A 20459-nucleotide genomic window follows, 5' to 3' on the forward strand; every position below is an offset into this window, starting at 1 on the left:
CAAAATCACCACATAAATCTTCCAATTTGACGGTCCACTCTGTTACAACCCCAGTATCAACAGATCCACCTTCACCACTTACGGTTTTCCAAGAAATTTTATGCAGAGTTTTGAACTTGTCTAGCCATCCCACAGAAGCTTTGAACTCATTTAATCCCATAGATTTCATAACCTCCAAAGCCTTTTCCCTAATAATAGGCCCATTAATGGGAATTTTTTTAGCACGTGCGCGACAAACCCACTCAGGCGTAACACTGTCAATTTGAAGTCCAACAGTTTTCGGGAATGATTTTTGAACCCAATCATTTCCGTGTTGCCAAAATTGTTTGAGCAGTTCATTTTTTTCCCTTTAGGATGTCGCTTACCTGCATCTTCCCGATTTTGAATTTTGCAGCGAGATTGCGAACACTACTTTTTTGCCGATCATACGCATTAATGAGTTAGACTTTATCTTTTAACGTTAAATGTTTACGAGAACACATTGTGCGTTTTCTAATTGCGTTTCCTGAAGAGGAAACGCAATTAGAAAACGCACAATGTGTTCTGATTCCATAACACGACAGACACTGAACAAAACTGAAAACTCAAACTCAAAAGACGAAAGGCCGACAAAATCCCCCCCCCCCCCCTGCACACACCGAATTCATCAGAAGTTTTACACGCGCCTTAAAATTCTTGAAAAAGGGTTTAGAACCGTGACATAAACTTTGATAAAATTCAGAGAATCGGAAATAGAAAATAAACACAGGATTGAGGCAATACGTGGAAGAAACATTCCTAGAAAAAGGGCCGTGAGCTCGCATGCTGTCCGTTATGGGGAGATCAAATTAAGTGCTAATCTAAACGAAACAGTGCAGATAACCTGTCCGTGTCCGTTACAGAGAATGTCCACTAGACAGAAGCTGAAAACACGTTAAAACCAACAGAGGAGAGTTGGGGAATTTGAAAATGTCCGTTGTAGAGAGATGTCCGTTAAAGAGAGGTGTCCGTTAGGAGAAGTTTCACTGTACTAGAATTCATGATTTGCAATTATAAAAAATTTGCTACTGGCTCAAGATAGTGTTTTTATGAAGCATCTCACCTAACTCCCTATGCAGCTCATAACCATGATATATTATTATTGTTAACCTAAACACTATGAAAGGTTCTGAACTCTGCAATCCAATGGGCATAAGTTTAAAAATTAAGACCCTGATTTTTAAAGTTTGATTTATCAAACTTTAAAAATCAGGGACAGACCAGCTGTTGGCCCTGACAGCTCACAACATTTTTTTTTTTTTTTGCAGTAGCAACTAACAAATGCCATGGTTCCACTGCCAATCATTGCCTAGGCACCTGCACCAGTCTGCCCCGTATTTAAATATATGAAAAGGCAACTATACTACAACTTTTTAAAATTCAACAAAACAGAAAGCTTTCTAAAAATGTGCACCACAGTTTTTCTCTAGAATACAAGGAGAGGTGAAAGTTTCATTCCATCAGCACAATGCACACTGACTTGGTTGCTGTTGAATCCAATATGAGAGACTTTGATTCAAATATAACTAATTATAGCAAAATATGTAATCAAATAATAGAATTGCAAAACAACTTTATCATTAACAATGTAGACAATCCCCAATAATTTTGCTATTTGCCTCATTATCTAACTCTTAAGCAAGAAACAGAAAACAGCAGCACTTTTACCAGAATCAATACCAATGGTTTTGTAGGGGTGTAAAAAACTCAGATTTATATAAGCAGCTTAAGACCAGGATTGACACCGTAAAACTACCATATCTATACTTTACTGGAAACAAATCATACTACTGAAAAACCAAATTAAACATCTTTGAAAATTATCAAAATGCCATAACACCAATCTTTATGTACAATGAGGTCTTCTTTTTGAATGTCCAAAGTCAACAATTTGTCATATATGGGTTAAAGATATTTGAGATTCCTATTCTATAAGTAACAGAGTGTGAGCTGTGTTATAATCTGAGTAATAACTACTTAACCAGTGGCCATTAAGTCCGCCTGAATTACAGCAAGTTGTGTTTTTAACTTTTCTACCCTCCTCTTTGTGACCTCTACTGGTATGGGACCAGTTTTGCGCACACAAAACTGGTCCCATACCAGTAGAGCTGGTTTCTTGAGAAGGCCACCATGACCATGCTCTTTCAAGCCATAGTTTGACTTTGTCTTCATCCATCCACCCCCCTTAGGACAAAACATGGACAAAAATACCTGGTGGAATTTTTCACTTTTGACAGTTTTTCCTCTAGAATACGAGAGGTGAAAGTTTCATTCCATCAGCACAGCAAGCCAAAACAGCACCATCAGCACAATTTCACGGCCTAATATCTTCACAGTTATTGATTTTGTACCTTTGACATCCACACTTCTATTTGAAGGTACATCAAATGTTAAAAGGTACTTTATCCATATTACCAATTTGGCCAAGCTCATTGTGCCTCCTACCATTAATTATAAATCTGTGAAATTCCAGGATTTGGTTTTCACATTGTTGTGTCGTGTCCTTATAGTTAAGCCGTTTAGCTTCATAAATATATAACACCAACTTGCACCAAAATCATCAGACCTATGCTGCTACCCTGACTTTGGCCTCAGAAATGACTGTTTTTGTTGACACAGATATACCACAGTTCCTCTGTTCCATTACCCATTAATAGTAGGAAGTCCTGCCCATTTTGTTGTTGGTCAATGAAGGTTATGCTTGCTTTTGATTGTCATACTGAGTTTATTCTTGTTTCCATTAATCTTAAATCATCTTCTTTGTTGGTAGTGGCCCAAAATGTCTTTCTGCAGGCTCTGTTTCCATGTCCCTTTGATGACTTGTAATTTGTAGCCAATTATGTAAGCAAGCCATTTCTTTGTTGATGCCATCATAATAGGGTACTGTAATATGAAATTTATGGTAAAGTTGATTAAGCTTGCATATGCACAGTGGCTATGGCTATACCATGAAAATATTCATTACAAAAACACCATAAAAATATTCATTATGGTATCTGAACAGATCCAGTAAGGTTTTCCCCCAAAGGTCAAATTTAGTAGTGATTTATTTAAACGTTTTTAACATTTTAGCAAGTTTCATAAAATTACTGGTAATTTGGTAAAAACTCTAAAATCATCAGCAAGACATGTCATACAACATGTTTGTTTTTGATAGCTGTGAACATCACCTTATAAGAGACGGTGTCATTTTCCGAGATAGATTTTTGGAAAAAAAGTGCATCTCATACAGTGGGAAATATGGCAATTCCATACTGTCATTTTTCTGAAAGTTACTTTGTACACAAAAAGCTTCAATAACACTTTGCTTTTTGATACAGGAATCATCTAAGTGACTAGAAACGATTGGTTGAAGCATATAATGAAAATATGCTTTAATATTTGAATGGCACAATAACTGAATGGTGCATGCACTGCCAAGATATATGTGATATAACAGAGGATGGTGCAAGATGTGGGAGACCTCACATACCAACAAATTTTAAATAAAAAATGAAGATATGCCATATATTCAAGTATATAACTGAACTTTTGAAGGTCCATAACTTATGTCCTAAACCATCAGTTGATGGTTTAAAAGGTAAGTTAATACTGAACATAAAACTCAGACCTTAAATTCCTAATGAGATCTAAAATACAGCATATTCTGACATAAGTAAACCGTTCATCAATCCATGTGTGAACAAAAATTCCAGCTGGAAACTTTATTTTCAGTATTCTTTTTCCTTCTGAAAATAATCAGAAGTTTTAAAACAAAAATACAGTTTACTAAACTGAAGATCAGCATGAAGATGAAAAGAATCTTCCCCAAGTCAGATCACGGTACTGCAGACGTTGAATTATTGTAGTGTGAAACTGAACTTGCAGTAAAGGAAAGATGATAGTAGGATTATGTAATAGGCCAAACATCTCTAAGGAGAATGACAAAAATCTCTTTAGGTAATCTGAATCGGCTAGCAAGCACAACTGTCTCATTAAGGACAACTTCAACCTACTTCTTATAGACTAGAACACATGAACTGGAAATACACTTATGGTAAGGTTTTTGAACAAACTAAATGACTGCTAGTTATCCAAGAATGTTCAAGATTGTGCAAGAGGCTCTAATATCCTAGATCTAGTTCTCACTAAGGAACCTAACTGTATCAAAAACTTGACAGTGGGGGAACCAACAGAAGGCAGTGACCACAACACCAAAAAAAGGATTGCATCTAAAAAAATCTACGTAGTAAAAACTAAAGGCAAAATATTTGATTTCAAGAGAAGAAACTATGATGGAATGAGATCTTTCTTGGGCTCAATTAACTGGACGTCAGTCCAGTTAACTGAGTATTGAGTAAATTCTGTATGGTACTGGATTCAAATATACTATGGGAAAAAAATTCAAGGGATTTATCTTCCAAGCCATTTACAAATGCATTTCTATCAGTAGATAAATTCCATAAACATAATATGCCAAATGGATGACAAGTGAGGTTAAGAGTCTGACTGAGCAAAAGAAGCAAGCATGCGACAATTACAGACAATCATGTGATTCCCGTATGAGCATTAAGCAAATATGTGAGAAATATAATGAAATGTCTTTTTCACATATTCTCTGGCAATGACAAGATAAGACAGGTAAAAGCTGATTATGAAAAAAGCATTAGCAAAGAGCTAAGAATGGGGATAAGGAATTCTCACATGTGAATATGAGAAAGAAAAGAGTAAATACAATATTTACCTTAATTATTTGCACTAGAAGGTCTATAGAAAGCCCAGCAGAAATGGCAGATGAGTTAAACTGAACTGAATATTTACAGTTAAAACTAAGCTTGAAACTCTGGGGGAATGTTAAAGTATCAAACTGCTGTAAAATAAGTGATATAATGATATCGAGTATTTGTCAGAAAATGCTACTGAGATGAAAAATGGGCAAGGCTCCAGAGAAAGGGGGCATGTGTTCAGTTGTAATTAAAAAGGCTACATATAAACTGTTGAGAATGTTAATGAGAACATCAACGAACATAGGGAAGATTCCCTTGAAGTGTGAGATGGTTCTCCAGTGCATTTGAGAAGTGCCATTGTTTCCCCCAATCTACAAAACTGGTGCCAAAGAGGAGGTAGCTAACTATAGACCAGTAGGCTTGACTTCTGTGGTAGGAGACCATGAAGTCTATAGTTAAGGATGCCATTTAGGACCATCATGAAAAGAATGACATCTTCGACAGATACCAGCATGTGTTTGTTAAGGTGAAGTCTTGCTTAACCATTCTGGTAAATTACTATGACATGGTCATTAGGTAATTCATTAAGCAGTTGGATGCAAGTAATAATTTTAACATTATTTATTATTAGCCATATGGTGCAAGGAAGCCTGAGGCTTACGCTGCACCAGCCAAAAAAAAATTCCCACATTACCCTGTGTGCGTGTGTGTGTGTGTGTGTGTGTGAGAGAGAGAGAGAGAGAGAGAGAGAGAGAGAGAGAGAGAGAGAGAGAGAGAGAGAGAGAGAGAGAGACGTAGAAGGGAATTACCAAGAAAGCAAGAAAGATGATACCCAGCTCAGGACCCTGGGTTTGCTAAGCCCATACTCACCAGATATGAGCCCCTGAGGTATGAGTGTATCAAACCATTGAAAATACACTCATTAAACAAAACACTGGCTACAAGAGTACTGGTGTGAGGTCGAAGAATTTTGAGCTTGTGGGAACGGATAAGTTATTTGAAAATTTTTACTGTATTTGTATTTGACTAATAGTTTAATAGATTTAAGCATGTTTATTAGCTTATTTTTAAATGTAGCTAGTGGGTTTGTAAATTATGATTTATTATTTGTACCACTATTGTACTGTTGTTGGAATATTGTAAATAATGCCCAGCTTAGATCGCAAAAGTGGGAGAGCTGGGAATTTCTTTAATCTCCTTATCACTTGCATTAAATGCAGTGATAAGGAGATTAAAGAAAAGGATTAAGGGTTACAGAGCTAAAGGTACAAAGACTATTAAGAACTATTATGAGAAGCATTAAAGGCTATTAAAGTAAGAGTTATTCGATTAATATTTTATTTTTTTAAAAATACTCTTTTTGCATTCTGATAAGAGGTTATCTATATATTAATAGTGTATATTTAATTATAAAGGAAAATAGAATACTTTTCAAACAATGTATCAACAGATGAATTAACATACCTATATATGTTTGGACACCAGGTTCTTTAGAATTGAAAAGGTAGGTTATGGCAATATACATATCAAAAAGTTTTGACTCAAATAAGCGTAACAGCCATGATTCCTTGGGTGGAGGCTTAGGAAACATCACGATAGCTGATCTTTGGTTTGATTCTACAGAACTACTATCACCACCAGCTTGAAGATCAGAATTTTTGTTCTGTTTATTTTGTTCCACATTCATACAAAATGTTGGTGTATTACATACATCTGATTCCACTGAAATCACATTTTGACCTTTCTTACAGTTGTGTAAAACACCAGTAGCAGAAGGTGGGATTAGGAACTCATTCCTAAGGCCTGAGAATTCACTTGTCATTACTTTGTTACAGCGTTCACCATCGTCAGAATTAAAAATTCCACTATCATCAGAAGCTAAACTAGTACGATCTGTATCTCTAACACTTCCAGGTACGACGGCACAACCATTAGATGTATTTTGAATACATGGCACAGATTTTTCGATAGAAAAGTCACTTGGAATGTAGGATGAGACAATGTCAACAGACTGTGGGTTTACAGGTACTCTGCTTGTTTCTGGAATCTGTTGCAACACAGAATCTAAGCTGCGGTTACGGTGGTGAGTATGGATATTTGACTGGTGTGTCCTAAAATCCAAGCTATAATTGCGCTGGTGTGAAGTATTTGTTGGCTGCCTTCGTACCAGAGATCCTCTAATGTAACCATGGATTCCAACATCGAGAGTAAGTCGTAAGCGCTTAGATAAATCACCATCTTTAATATTATCCTCTGCCATGATGTGGCACTCAGAAAGCTAACAAATGTACATTCTTCCATCACAGATAAGTCCAACGATTCATGACCTTAAAAGAAAGGCATTTTCATTAAATTTATATATCCAAGCATTTAAGTTTGTTAATATAATTTAATAATTAAAACATTTTTTATAAACATATTTCAAGTAAATTTTACCTTAAAGTTAACATAAAAAAAAAAAAAAGCAATGCTTTTAGTTCTTCAGTAGTGTGTACATTCAGGGAGATAATAAATGCGTTATGAAAGCTAAGTCATAACTTTCATTTTTATTTCCAAACATAGTAAATACAATGAAATTCACATAAATTATATACAATAACTTTTCAGGCTACATATATCAGTGTTTTTCAACCTATGGGTTGTAAGCCATTCGCAGTTTGTATGCGAATGGCTTGCAACCCATTCGCATGCAATTTGGCTGGTGCTGTACAAGGTGGATTATAGCTCGTTGCAATATGAAATTCCGGAAGACATTTAAGGCACTTCTGGTATTTAGTGTTTGTTTTACAAGCTTCCAAATGATAAAATTTGGAAGTGTGCGTGCGTGTGTTTTCTTTTGGCTGGTGCTGTACAAGTCTTGCTTCCTTGCATCATATTGTCAATACTAATACTAATTAGTTAATGTTCATAGTGAATTACATTTCAGGCATGTTAGCAAATGGTAATAAAACAATATACAGGGTGATTCACTACAGGTGCGACAAACTTGCAGGAGGTGTAGGGGGCACAAAGACGAATCGGAATCACATAGCACTGCAGGGTCCGAAATGCCTTCATCATGCAGTAGAGGACGTTGAGCGGGAGGTCGAATGAACAGCGATCCAGCTGGAAGTCAGCATTTGCGAACCGTTTCTGTTGAAGAAACTAAATAGCAAAAGTCCTCCGGAGTGGATAATCCGCAGGCTCCAATGATTGGATGCCTTGCAGATGGTATGAACTCATTTGGTTTGTTGATAGTATCCTCCATACAGTGGATTGGGAAATACCCAATCATTGGTCTATCGCTCGAGTACTCGTACTCGGATTGCCTTCTGCAAGATGTAGGACATTCTCTTCATTGTCTGGCGTCCTCGTCGGTCGCTCTCGATTCATAGTACCTCTCGTGAAACAACCAGTCTCACGTAACCTTCTGTGCACACGTGCGAAAATCGTATGATGAGGAGCATGCCTGTGTGGGACACATTCCTGGTACAAGCGCAGAGCGGTGCTCCCATTACAGTCCGCAGCTCCATACGCGAGGTGCATGTCGGCCAGTTCAACGTTTGAATACTCGTCCATCCTACTGCCTCGGGAACCGGTTCGCAAATGCTGACGACCAGCAGGATCGCTGTTCACGCGACCTCCAGTTCAACGTCCTCTACCGCATGACGAAGGCATTTCGGACCTTGCAATGCTATGTGATTCCGATTCGTCTTTGTGCCCCCTACACCTCCTGCAAGTTTGTCGCACTGGTAGTTAATCACCCTGTATATATAACCCCAGGGACTCACATCTGGTGAGTATGGGCTTGTCACACCCAGGGTCCTGAGCTGGATATCATCATTCTTCTCTTTCTTGGTGATTCCCTTCTATTTCTGACTCTCTCTTTCTCTCTCTCTCAGGGTAATTCAGAAATTTTTTTTTGCTGGTGCGGCATAAGCCTCAGGCTTCCTTGCACCATATGGCTAATAATAATAATAATATATATATAAAAAACGATCCAAAACAATATGCATAAACCACAAGAATTCCATTTCTGTGCATCTTCTGCTCTACTGCTCATCCATTTCTCTTATTAGCACATTGCAACAAACAATACCCAACCATTCCTAACACGCTCTATTTAAGGCCTCCTGTGGTCTTCAATCAAAAGGATGTCAGAAGGATTTTGACGAATCTGGATGCTAATAAAACTCCAGGTCCTGATGGTATTTCTCCACTTGTTCTCCTGAACTTAATCCTGTTCTTTGCCGCTTTTTTTTTTTTTTTTCACTTTCGTATTCCAAAGGTCTTTTTCCTTCTGCTCGGAAATTTGCTCATATCCAGCCAGTAACTAAAAAGGGTGACAAATCCCTCCCATCCAATCATCCTTCCATTGCAATTACTTCTACTCTTTCTAAAGTAATGGAAAAATCAATTAACCACCAACTCTTAAACTACTTAGAATCCTTCCGTCTGATCAACGATTGCCAGTATGAATTCTGTTAGTGTCGATCCACTGGTGATATTCTGGCTTATGTTACACATTTATGGACAAATTCAATGGAAAAATTCGGTGAAACACAAGCAGTTGTTCTTGATCTCTCAAAGGCTTTCGATCGTATTTGGCATAAAGGTCTTCTAAACAGGTCTTCTAAACAAGCTTCCATCTTATGGATTGGCAAGATTAGGTGGTAGTTGACCCTCATTAACCGGTGAAATACCACCACTTTGCTTATCGGAGGCTTGAAGTGGTAAAACCCATGTTTAGTCTCTAAAGCAAAGTTTCTGGCATCCCCCTCCCCCCATACTTCTCCTTCAACCCATGCACAGAACTAAGTACTATAGGTTTTGACACCTTTCGTGTTTGGGGTTTTCATTAAAAAAAAAATTTTTTTTTTTGTAATTGGTTATCCAGTTTTCTCTCTGACCGCAATGGTAGATGGCTCGGTCTTCTAACTTCTCCACTAATGCTGGTGCCCCCCCCAATGTTCAGTTCTTTCCCCCACTCTTTTCCTCTTGTATATTAATGACCTTCCATTGACCGGAAATGCTATCCATAGTTTTGCCGATGATAGCACATTGCATTCCACTTTCCAGTTTCTGCACCGGAGTAGCTAATCAGATTGATCAGGCAAGATCTCCCTTTAACAAATCCATACTGCAACTGCACCATAAACAGCATTTCTTTAAAGATGCTCCTGCAGTATTTCTTTAACCATTAACTCCATTATTTTTCCTAGCACAGAAATCAAGCTTACAGGTAGGTCTGCAACTACTCACCTTACCCTTTGATCAGCTTTAATGAATAGAAGTTATTTGTACATCTCCACTCTGTAGGGCTCACCCTCTGAATCCATGGATGTTCTCATTTATGGTTGGTTTGCTTACCTCTTTTGCTGCTTCTTTTAAAATAACTGACTATTCCATAAAACCAGGTACCTCATTTACTTTTAACTCCAACAATTTCTCTTCCACTTTCCTCAGTTATCTCAAAATCTTTTTTTTTTTTTTTTTAATGAAAACCCCAAACAAGAGAGGTATTAGAACCTGTAGTACTTAGTACCGTGCTTGGTTTGGAGGTTGAGAAGACGAAAGAAGATATTTGTTGACATTAGATTTGAACTTCTGTAGACCGCAATTTTCGGGAAATACGTATGAAGGACGGTTGTTCCAGAAAACAGCAGTTGAATGAATAAATGAGGAAGATGAAAAGTTGGCTCTGTGAGTTTGAAGCTGGACAGTAAATAGATGTTGGCTGGTGGTGGCACATGTTCGGACTGTTTTGAAAGAGAGCAGGAATTACAGAAGCCAATTCAGAAGAACAGTGCATATGGAAGTATCTGTAGAAAAGACATGCAGCAGAAACAGTACATCTATGAAACCGTAAGTGGAGAGACTCTGTTAGAGAGGAGTCATTAATTAACGTAATGCCCTCTTCTGAATGGAATCTAGAAGCCTGAGAGAGGTTTTGGGGTCACCACCCCAGTTGTGGGAATAATATTCCATGGTAGGGCAGATTTGCAATTTGTACACAGTAAACAGCTGTTTGGAAGAAAAGTAATGCCGAGAGTGAAAGAGAAAACCAAGTTTTTTAGATGCAGAGGAAGCAATATTTGTAATGTGCTTCTGCCAGGAGAAATTAGAAGTCAGGGCAAACCCCAAAAGAGATATATCATTTTGCCCAGAAATCGGAGTGCTACCAAAGATAAGCATAGGAGCAGAAGAATCCTTTTTGCGAGGTGGCTGAGTTTAAGAAGGATTGAAATAAACTAAGTTGTCTTTGCCCCACTGGAGAATTACATAGAGATTGGCATTTAAAGAATTGGCAGTGGATATTCGAGAAGGTGAAGCTGATTGAGCAGGGCAAGGTTTCTCAAAATGGAAAGTTAAATGCAATGTACTATCATTGGCAAAACTATGGATAGGATTTCCAGTCAATGCAAGAAGGTCATTAATATACAAGAGGAAAAGAGTGGGGGAAAGAAGTGAACCTTGGGGGACACCAGCATTACTGGAGAAGTTAGAAGACAGAGAGCCATCTACCATCACCCGTCAGAGAGAAATCTGATAACCAATTACAAAAAGCTGTTGGCAAACCATAAGATGGAAGCTTATTTAGAAGACCTTTATGCCAAACACGATCGAAAGCCTTTGAGATATCAAGAGCAACTGTTTATGTTTCCAGTGGATCGACACTGACAGAATCCATACTGGCAATCAGACGGAAGGTTTCTAGGTAGTTTAAGAGTTGGCGGTTAATTGATTTCTCCATTACTTTATAAAGAGTAGAAGTAATTGCAATTTGACGATAATTGGATGGGAGGGATCTGTCACCCTTTTTAGGAACTGGCTGGATATAAGCAAATTTTCAAGCAGAAGGAAAAACACCTTTGGAATAAGAAAGTGAAAAAGGCAGCAAACAAGAGGAGTAATTTCAGGAGCACAGGTTTTGAGAACAAGTGGAGAAATAACATCAGGACCTGGAGCTTTCTTAGCATCAAGATTCGTCAAAGTCCTTCTGACATCCTTTTGACAGAAGACCACAGGAGGCATTGAATGGAGTGAGTTGGGAATCGGTGAGAGGTGTTTTACCAAGATCATTAATACAGGAGTTGAAAGAAAAATTGGATGTCAGCAGCTCACCTTTATCCTTGGCTGAAGTGACAACAGAACCATCTGGTTTTGAAGGAGGTGGGAGCAGAGATGGGCAAACGTTTCAGCCAATAGCTTTGACAAGAGACCAGAATGCTCGGCTACCATTAGGGCAAGAAGCAAGTTTTCTACTCTTAGCCTGTTCAAACTCTAGTTTGAACTGATTAATAACTGCTTTACAATTGTTGCGAGCTTTGGTGTAGACAGAAAATGAAGGACTGGAAACAAGCCAATTACGATATGCAACGTTCTTCTCTTGAACAACCTTAGCACATTTATTGGAAAACCAAGGTTTAGATAAAGGACGACATTTTAAAGTTGAGTATGGAATAAAGGATTCCATTCTTACAAGAATAATTTCACTGACACGATCTGAGGAAACGTTGACATCAGAAGTTTTGAAACAGTAATCTGACTAAGGAAAAGAAATCCCGCAGATCATTCCATTTTGCATTCTTGTAATGATAAACAATACGAGGTTGGGAATAGCTATGAGATAAAGGCTCCATTGGAGAAGAGAGACAATCAAAGTTGTGATCTGAGGTGCCTAAAGAACCACTCACTTCAACTGTGTACTTAGAAGGGTTGTTTGTGAGAAAAAGATCAAATAAGTTGGCTGTATGGTTAGGATTGTCTGATCTTCTTGTAGGTAAATGAACAATCTGTGTAAGGTCATTAGTAATTGCAAAAGCCTCAGCATCTCGACCAGCTGGGTCGGCGTGACAAGAAAACGGAAGCCATCTGAAGTTGTGAACATTAAAATCACCAAGGAAAATTACCTCACTGTTAGGAAAGTTGGACTGGAGAAAGTCAAGTTGCAAAGAGCTCCAAGTGATTAGTGGAGTTGGGAGAACAGTAGAGACAACAGATGAATTTGACACAATGAGGTAGAGAGATTTTAAGCCAGAGAAGAACGAAAAGAGGAGATTCCAAATTACCAAGTCTCTGACAGGTAATATTGGTATGGACATATGCTCAAGTACCACCTTTGATGCAAAAGGAATTATACAGCGAATAATTTGGGCAACTGAGATGAGCAGTAGTTGAATCAACTGATAACTGAGATTCTGTCAGAAAAAGTACATAGGGTTTGGCAAAGTGGAAATGGAAATCGTTGAAATTAGAATTTCAACAAATTTCAATGAGACCACGTATATTTGTAAAATGAACTAGGAAGTGTTTGGGAGGTTTAGATCTTTTCGCAGATAAGCTTACTATATTAGTTTGACAATTCATGGTGTATGTATTCAATAGTAAGAAAAAGTGGGGGAGACATGCTGTATGAAGTAATGAAATTTTTGGATATGGCATACACATAGTACGAATATACCCAGATTCTTGACATAACGTGGACCCGACAGTGGCCCCCCGCATACACACTAACCGCACTCCCTCCAATCACTATCTGGCATAGTAGAAGTAGCAAGATTATACACTAGCTGATCCAGAAGCCTCCTAAAGAGTTACCAATAGGTTTGGTCCAGTGTACTAACTTGCTGCCAGCCTGCGAACACCATTTTAGAGTTGTACTCTCAAAATGTAAGGAAGATTGGATCTCACCATGATATTCATCATAACTTCAAAAGTCATCAGTCGTACTGCATGATGTAAGAGATGGGGTGAGGTTGACCGGAACTTAGCTCTGGAGACTAAATATGGGTTCCACCACTTCAAGTCTTCAATAAGCAAAGCGGTGGTATTACACCGGTTGATGAGAGTCATCTACCACCTAGTAAGTAAAGTGCAGCCATTATCAACCCACTGCAGGATAGAAGCCTCCTCAACAATTCATGCTGAGGGAAATGGACCATAATCTGCCTTATGGTCCACGCTGCTCCAGTGCGGGTTGGCAGATTGACCGTATTCAGCAGTCAGGGGCTTGAACCCCGGTCTACTCAAAGAGCATGTGCTACTGCACTCCCGCTCCTGCCCACTCGGCTACGGAGGCCGTCTGGTAACACAGAGGGGCAGCATTCCTCCACATGGTGTGGGTGCCACACCTCGATCCCTGCTTACGTTGGTTCACACCTGGGTGGTCCCAGTGTGTTTGTGCATGGAGGTTATACCCAGGATTACTAACAGTCCCACCATCGTGAAGGAGCAAGCAAAGGATATGGTTGTCACAGACTGTCTAGACTTTGCCGAAATTGGATATACTTGACTTGAATGTCACCTGAATATCAGTTCCATCAGACTTTTTTTTTTTAGACGCCCAGGTAGCAAGTACAGCTTGTCTGGCATATCTGAGAGAATGTCTGTGACAACCTCAAGGACATTTAGTTCCCAGTTAGAATTTTTTTTTTTTTTTTTTATGAAAAAGAAAAAAGAATTTGGTATACTTCTGGTATCCTCATCCTTAAAAACATCTCACACATGAATGCAGATGCAAAATATTTATTTAGTTCATCAGCAACCTGTACAGTATCATAAACAGTAATACCATTCATATCCAAAGGACCAATGTGGCTCGTGCCTTTCCTTCTGGTATTAACATAAGCAAAAAATCCCTTGCAACTTTTCTTTGTACTCTTAGTCATGGACTTCTCATTATCTGCATAATACATACCTAATCCCTGGTACAACCTGATTACAGAATATTTTTATACTGACTTGTTTCCCTTAATAATTTATAACCAATGCTTTTTTAGGCACATTAGCTTATAAACATAATGCACCTATTGTTGTCCCAAATTTGTCCATTAGCATTTAACAACTCCCACAGGGTGGTTTTTCATGAAATTTTATATTTGGGCTTTTTAAAAAAAATTTGTAAAGCCATTCTAATTTCATTAAAATCTGTCCGATAGATATCAAGCAATTATTATTTTTCTCCATCCTCATATAATAACTCTACTCACAGGGAAAAGATTTTCATGAAATTTTACATTTTTCTATGCTAGAATGATTGGTCAAGCATTCCCAAATTTCATTAAAATCAGACTAACAGAAACCTAGCAATTATTTCATACATATCAGCCAGATTAGACTATCCGCATAAATAAGTATCCATTTATGTACTGGACAGCCGAGGCCAAAGGAGTTTACAATTTCATTGTAACTTTTATTGCAGCCAACATAAAAACACAGCAGCTAACAATGGGCTGTAGAGTTTTTGTGACAGCATACAGGCTTGATCTCACAATGTGCAAATTTGTGTCAGCAAATACTGGCTGTAGACCCCAGCCCACAGCAGCCCTTTACTGTATATTTAGCCAAAGCACTATATATTTATGCTTCTTGCTATACAATGGTTGGAGGGATAAATAGGCAATGCGGCAAATGTGCAGAAACAATTTTTTCAACTTGCATAAGTCATTGCTTTTTGTTCATTTTTATTATTTTACTTTGAAAAATCATCATTTATTATTATTTGCTAAAAAACTTGAAACGTAATGCACTGCATACCTTAACTACCTGGTTTCTTCTCTGTCATTACTCATCGGCTATCATTTAATTCACCAAAATTTTACATTCAACATTACAAGTGTAGTAAAATTTAAGAAGCATCAAGGATGTTTTCAAGCCCCTCTCTCTCTCTCTCTCTCTCTCTCTGCTGTTAGCATGGTGTATAACTCTAGGAAAAAAAAACTTTATTTAAACCCTTGTTCGGAGAAAATTTTTGCAATTTGCATATTTGTTACTAGGAAGATTGTCACCTCTTCCAGCATTTCAAGATTCTCCCAAAATTAATTCAGTGGTTCTCTCTCAGCTTCCAGTAGCATTTGTCTGAGAGGCCAAAACCTACCAGAATCTTGTAATATGGAAATTCTGTTTTTTGTTTTTTTTATGCAGGGAAACTGAAAATGTTTGCTTTTATTGATATGAGAGGGAAATTTGAACTACCTAGCCATACCATCTTGACGACAACTCATAATTTGTATTCCTTCCTACACAGGTGTTCACAGTTAACCCATAATCCATTTTTATTAATCAGTTAAGGGTCACACATGCACTCAAAAAGCTACCCCATCTATAATCTTAAAAATTACCAGAAATAATTCAAAATTGTTCATTTTTTCAATGTCAGCTTTATTTTGAAACTAATACGAATATAACTGTAAAAATTCCATTTTTTATAACAAAAACTTATTTTTTTAATTATTATTTTTAACAATACGAAATTTTTAGAAATCTTCAAGTACCGTGTTAATAGACTAGAAAGAATAGCGAAAGCTTAAAAAGCGGTACTCACCTTGAAATTAATCTGCGACGGTTTACTTAGGTAGCGTGGTTAATGTTTAAGTTGAATGGTTAAATTGAAAACTTAAAAGGGAGGGAAGTAGGTAAAAGTTGACTGAGTTAAATGGGCGCAAGGAAACAGAAGTGTACACATCCAATCCTTGGTTGTCATCGAAATAAAAGAAAGAAGAATAATTAAAAAAAACTATGTAAGTGAATCTGGTGAAGCCAATAGTCTTTACGAGGACTTTCGTTAGTTAAAGAACGTCTTCAGTTGGCAATGTGTGGGGAGAGAACGCGCATGGTATTTTAAGAATAAAAAATTATACTCTCGTGATGCCTTTTTTGACATGTGGGAACTTTAATCTCGAGAGGTTCCAAATTGGGGAAAGATTGAAGGGGAGTTTAGAATTTAGAATTTTGAGTTTAGAGTGGTGCTTGTACCATTCGATAACTAGAGCTTCATATTGAAGTATTCTGTAGCTGGATTTTAGTTTAATGATGGAAATGGCAGAATCGATGAGCGTGTTGTGGTTGTGAGTCTGGGCATGAGTTGTAAGTTCTGTGACAGATTGGTTAGACGTGAGACTATGGAAATGATAGTATGCACGGGCGTTGGATGTTTTTGATGAGCCAAATTTGGTAGTGGTACTTCCGATATAACATGTGTTGCAGTTTGGTTGACAATTAATGAGGTATATAATATTATTAAGGTCGTTTGTAGAATATTTGTATGTGCCTTTATAGTTCTTTATAGTGTCTTTGTGTGTTCCACCTACAACAAATTAGGATCCTTCTTCAGCACCTATAAAGACACATACAAATATTCTACAAACGACCTTAATAATATTATATACCTCATTAATTGTTAATTAATATACCTCAGAAAACACTTTTGTTGAACAATACTGTGTGTTTCAGCTGGATGGACCAAGTACAACATGCCCTTTTTGGTACCCTTCAATTGGGTACTAAAAAGTGAAAAACAGTTTTTAGAAGGAATTCACAGCGAGATCATACTGTTTTGTCAAATGCTTTTATTTGTGTAATAAATGATTATTAGGTTCTCGTGCATGATTACTAGTACTTTTTATCAGTATAAAGTTCTTCACCCAGCAGTGGTGGGAGGGCACCTCACAGGTGCCCTTCAAAAATAACATTCCAGAAATAACTGTAATCAATGATTAAAATTCTAAACTTTTTTCCTACCTTCCTAAATCAAGTCAAACCTTTACTGATATAGTTTCCGAAGTGATTATCTGATGGGTTTTGTACAAAAACTGGGCATAAGGACCTGTTAAGTGGCCTATCACTAATTTTGCAACCATTTGGATTTTTGCTTGAAAAATGTACTGGAAAGGCAGCGGTGCAGTATTTGTTTAAAGTTTCGGGTTATGTGTTTACTTATTTATCTAAACATAAGAAAGGCACCTGGAATAGATGAATTCCCAGATTTTTTGAGTTACCACTATACCATCCACCAGCAAGTGTTGGCTAGAAAAAGATTAAATACTAAAAGTGTTATGGACATAGTTTTCGAAATCGTGAATTCCATTAGAGGACAATCTCTTCAAAGGAGACTTTTCAAAATGCAACTTGATGAAAATGAACCAGATCTTATATTACACACACGTGAGGTGGCTGAGTCGGAGTAAGTTTCTACAGAGATTTTGAAATTTGCTGAATGAAATTAAAAATTTTGTTGATCAAAGGGAAAATGATTATCAGTAGCTACAAGATGGCTTTTTTGGAGAGATTTTACCAGTAAATTAGGTGATCTGAATTTGGAATTACAAGGAAAAAATAAAAATGTGAGTGACATGATTAGTAGTATTTCTGCATATAAATATCAATTTTTGGCAATGGATAAGGAAAAAAAAAATCATTTTGCAAATACGCAAGATCATTTGCAAAAATATTCTGATTTTGAATTTAATAGTGAGAAATATGTTTCTGAAATTGAAAGTTGTGGATGATTTTGAAACCAGATTCAGTGATTTTAAAACAATTGAAGACATTGTTCGATATATTTCGATATATTTCTTATCCATTTAATGTCGACTTAGATATGAAACAAAAGGCAGAAAAAAAAAAATCACTGAGATTTTTCACATGGAGAAAATATTACTTGAAAATGAAATTATTACATTGCAAAATGATATCTTCCTAAAAGCCAGATCATCAGAAAAAGACTTCTGGAAATATGTTTGCCAAGAAAAGTACCCAAATGTAAAAAATATGCAGTGAACTTTAAATTCCTGTTTTGGTTACACATATTTATGTGAATCGGCCTTTCCGTATTTGAAACAAAGAAAGAATTGCTCTACTCTTACGGACTTGCATACAGAAGATTCTTTACAGCTGGTCTTATCACAGTATATCCCCGATTTGGATATGCTGTGCAGGCATTTGGAGGGAATGGTGTGATTTTTTTTTTTTTTTTTTGGCTGATGCTGCATAAGCTCATACATTTGCTTTCTTGCATCACATCACCATCATCATCATCAGCCATTTTCAATCCACTGCAGGATGAAGGCCTCTCCAGCAACTTTCCAGTTCCTTCTGTTTTGAGCACTGGCCATCCATTTACTACTCAAAAACTCATGAATTTCATCTATCCATCTCCGCCTTTGTCGTCCACGTTTTCTTCTAGCTCCTCTTGGGTACCATTCTGTTATTTTCTTAGTCCATCTGTCATCATGTCTTCGAGCTATGTGTCCTGCCCAAGACCATTTTAGTTCTTTAGTTTTGATAAGAATGTCCTTTACTTGAGTTTGCTGCCTAATCCATGTGTTTCTCTTCTTATCTAACAGTCTGATTCCCAATATAATTCGTTCCATTCTTCGCTGTGTAGTTCTTAGCTTCTCTTCCATTCTTTTGGTGAGTGCCCAAGTTTCACTTCCATAAGTCATGGTGGGGAGTATACATTGATTCATTATTTTACGTTTCAGACAAACTGGGATATTGCTCTTCAGTATGTGACTATATTTCCTGAATGCTATCCATCCAAAATTTATTCTTCTCTTGACTTCCAGCCATTTATCATTATTACAGCTAATAACTTGTCCCAGATAAGTATATGACTCCACCTTTTCAATTACTGCTCCTTCAATCATTATTTCCCTTTCCGTGGCATACTTGTTCATCATTACTTTTGTTTTAGCCATATTCATCTTTAGTCCAAAATCTTTACTAACTGTGCATAACTGATTAAGATTTTCTTCTAATTCTTTGGGATCGTGGCTTATGACCACAATGTCATCTGCAAATCGTAAATGGTTTAGGCTCTCCGTTCACATTGATTCCTTTCTGCGACCAGTCTAATCTTCTGAAAGCTTCCTCAAGGGCAGCAGTAAACAGCTTCGGAGATATTGTGTCTCCTTGTCGAACTCCTTTCTCGATTTTAAATTTGCTACTGTCTTTGTCTAGTCTAATAAAGGAGGTAGCTCTCTCATATATTTTCTTCAAAATTATAATATATGGAGTATCTATGCCTTGTCTTTCCAGTGCCCGAAACATTGCCTTATGTTGTATGGAGTCAAATGCCTTTTCATAATCCACAAATGCCAGGCATAATGGTGTTTTATATTCATTTGCTTTCTCCATTAGCTGTGATATTACGTGAAGGTGATCCATAGTTGAGAATCCTGTCCTAAAGCCAGCTTGCTCTTTCGGTTGATTCTCATCAAGTATTCTTTCTAATCTGTTAGTAATGACCCTTGTGAACAACTTGTAGATATGGGATAACAAGCTAATTGGTCTATAATTTCCAATTTATCTCCTTTCTTATGCAGCAAAACTATGATTGCATTATTCCACTGCTTAGGCATCACACCTTTTCTAATGCACTTTGTGAAGAGCCTTGCCAGTTTTTGTGTTATGTCTCTTCCTCCCAATTTTAACAACTCTACAGTAACTTCATCTTCCCCCGGGGCTTTCCGATTCTTCATTTTCTTCAATGCATGTTCTACCTCATCAGGAAGAATATCGGGTATGTCGTATGTTTTGCTACTTTGCAATCCATGTTCCTCACTGCTGGTATCATTCCCTCGCTCCTTGTATAATTCTCTATAGTAGTCTTCTGCTATTTGAATTATGCCTTCTCTGCTGTTTATAAGTACACCATCGCTATTCTTCAGTTTCAGTATCATTTGTCTTTCTGTATTACTGCTCATGGCTGCTGATTTAAATCCTTTGTTTTCCCTTAATGCTTGTTCTACTTTTCTTGTGTTAAATCTTCTTATGTCCTCTCTGAGTCTCTTTCTAATGGCTTTGCATAACTCAGTATACTCAATTTTCTCCCTGTCAGTGTTTTTCTTGCTCTTCATTTGTCGTCTTTGGTTCGTTTGTTTTGTTATTTGGTTTTTAGGAGCATTAGCAACTAAGGCCATATTGCTCTGGAATATGCGGTGGTCATTCCCTGACCTTTCCGCATCCTCCGTA

The 20459-nt window shown here is 37.3% G+C and overlaps 1 protein-coding gene across 2 annotated transcripts in view; it reads right to left on the reverse strand.

The window, feature by feature from the left end:
- fwd (phosphatidylinositol 4-kinase beta fwd) overlaps window positions 1-20459 on the reverse strand; it is a 241061-nt gene that overhangs the window by 185049 nt on the left and 35553 nt on the right. For both annotated transcript variants that reach the window (XM_090374066.1, XM_090374067.1), the window contains exon 2: window positions 6189-7051. In XM_090374066.1, the coding sequence (XP_090230192.1) occupies window positions 6189-6984 (796 nt within the window). In that variant the 5' untranslated portion in view covers window positions 6985-7051. The remainder of the gene's footprint in view (window positions 1-6188; window positions 7052-20459) is intronic.

The sequence above is a fragment of the Mastigoproctus giganteus genome, chromosome 5, assembly GCF_048544385.1.
Source record: "Mastigoproctus giganteus isolate SK-2022 chromosome 5, ASM4854438v1, whole genome shotgun sequence".
Classification (NCBI taxonomy): Eukaryota; Metazoa; Arthropoda; class Arachnida; order Uropygi; family Thelyphonidae; genus Mastigoproctus; species Mastigoproctus giganteus.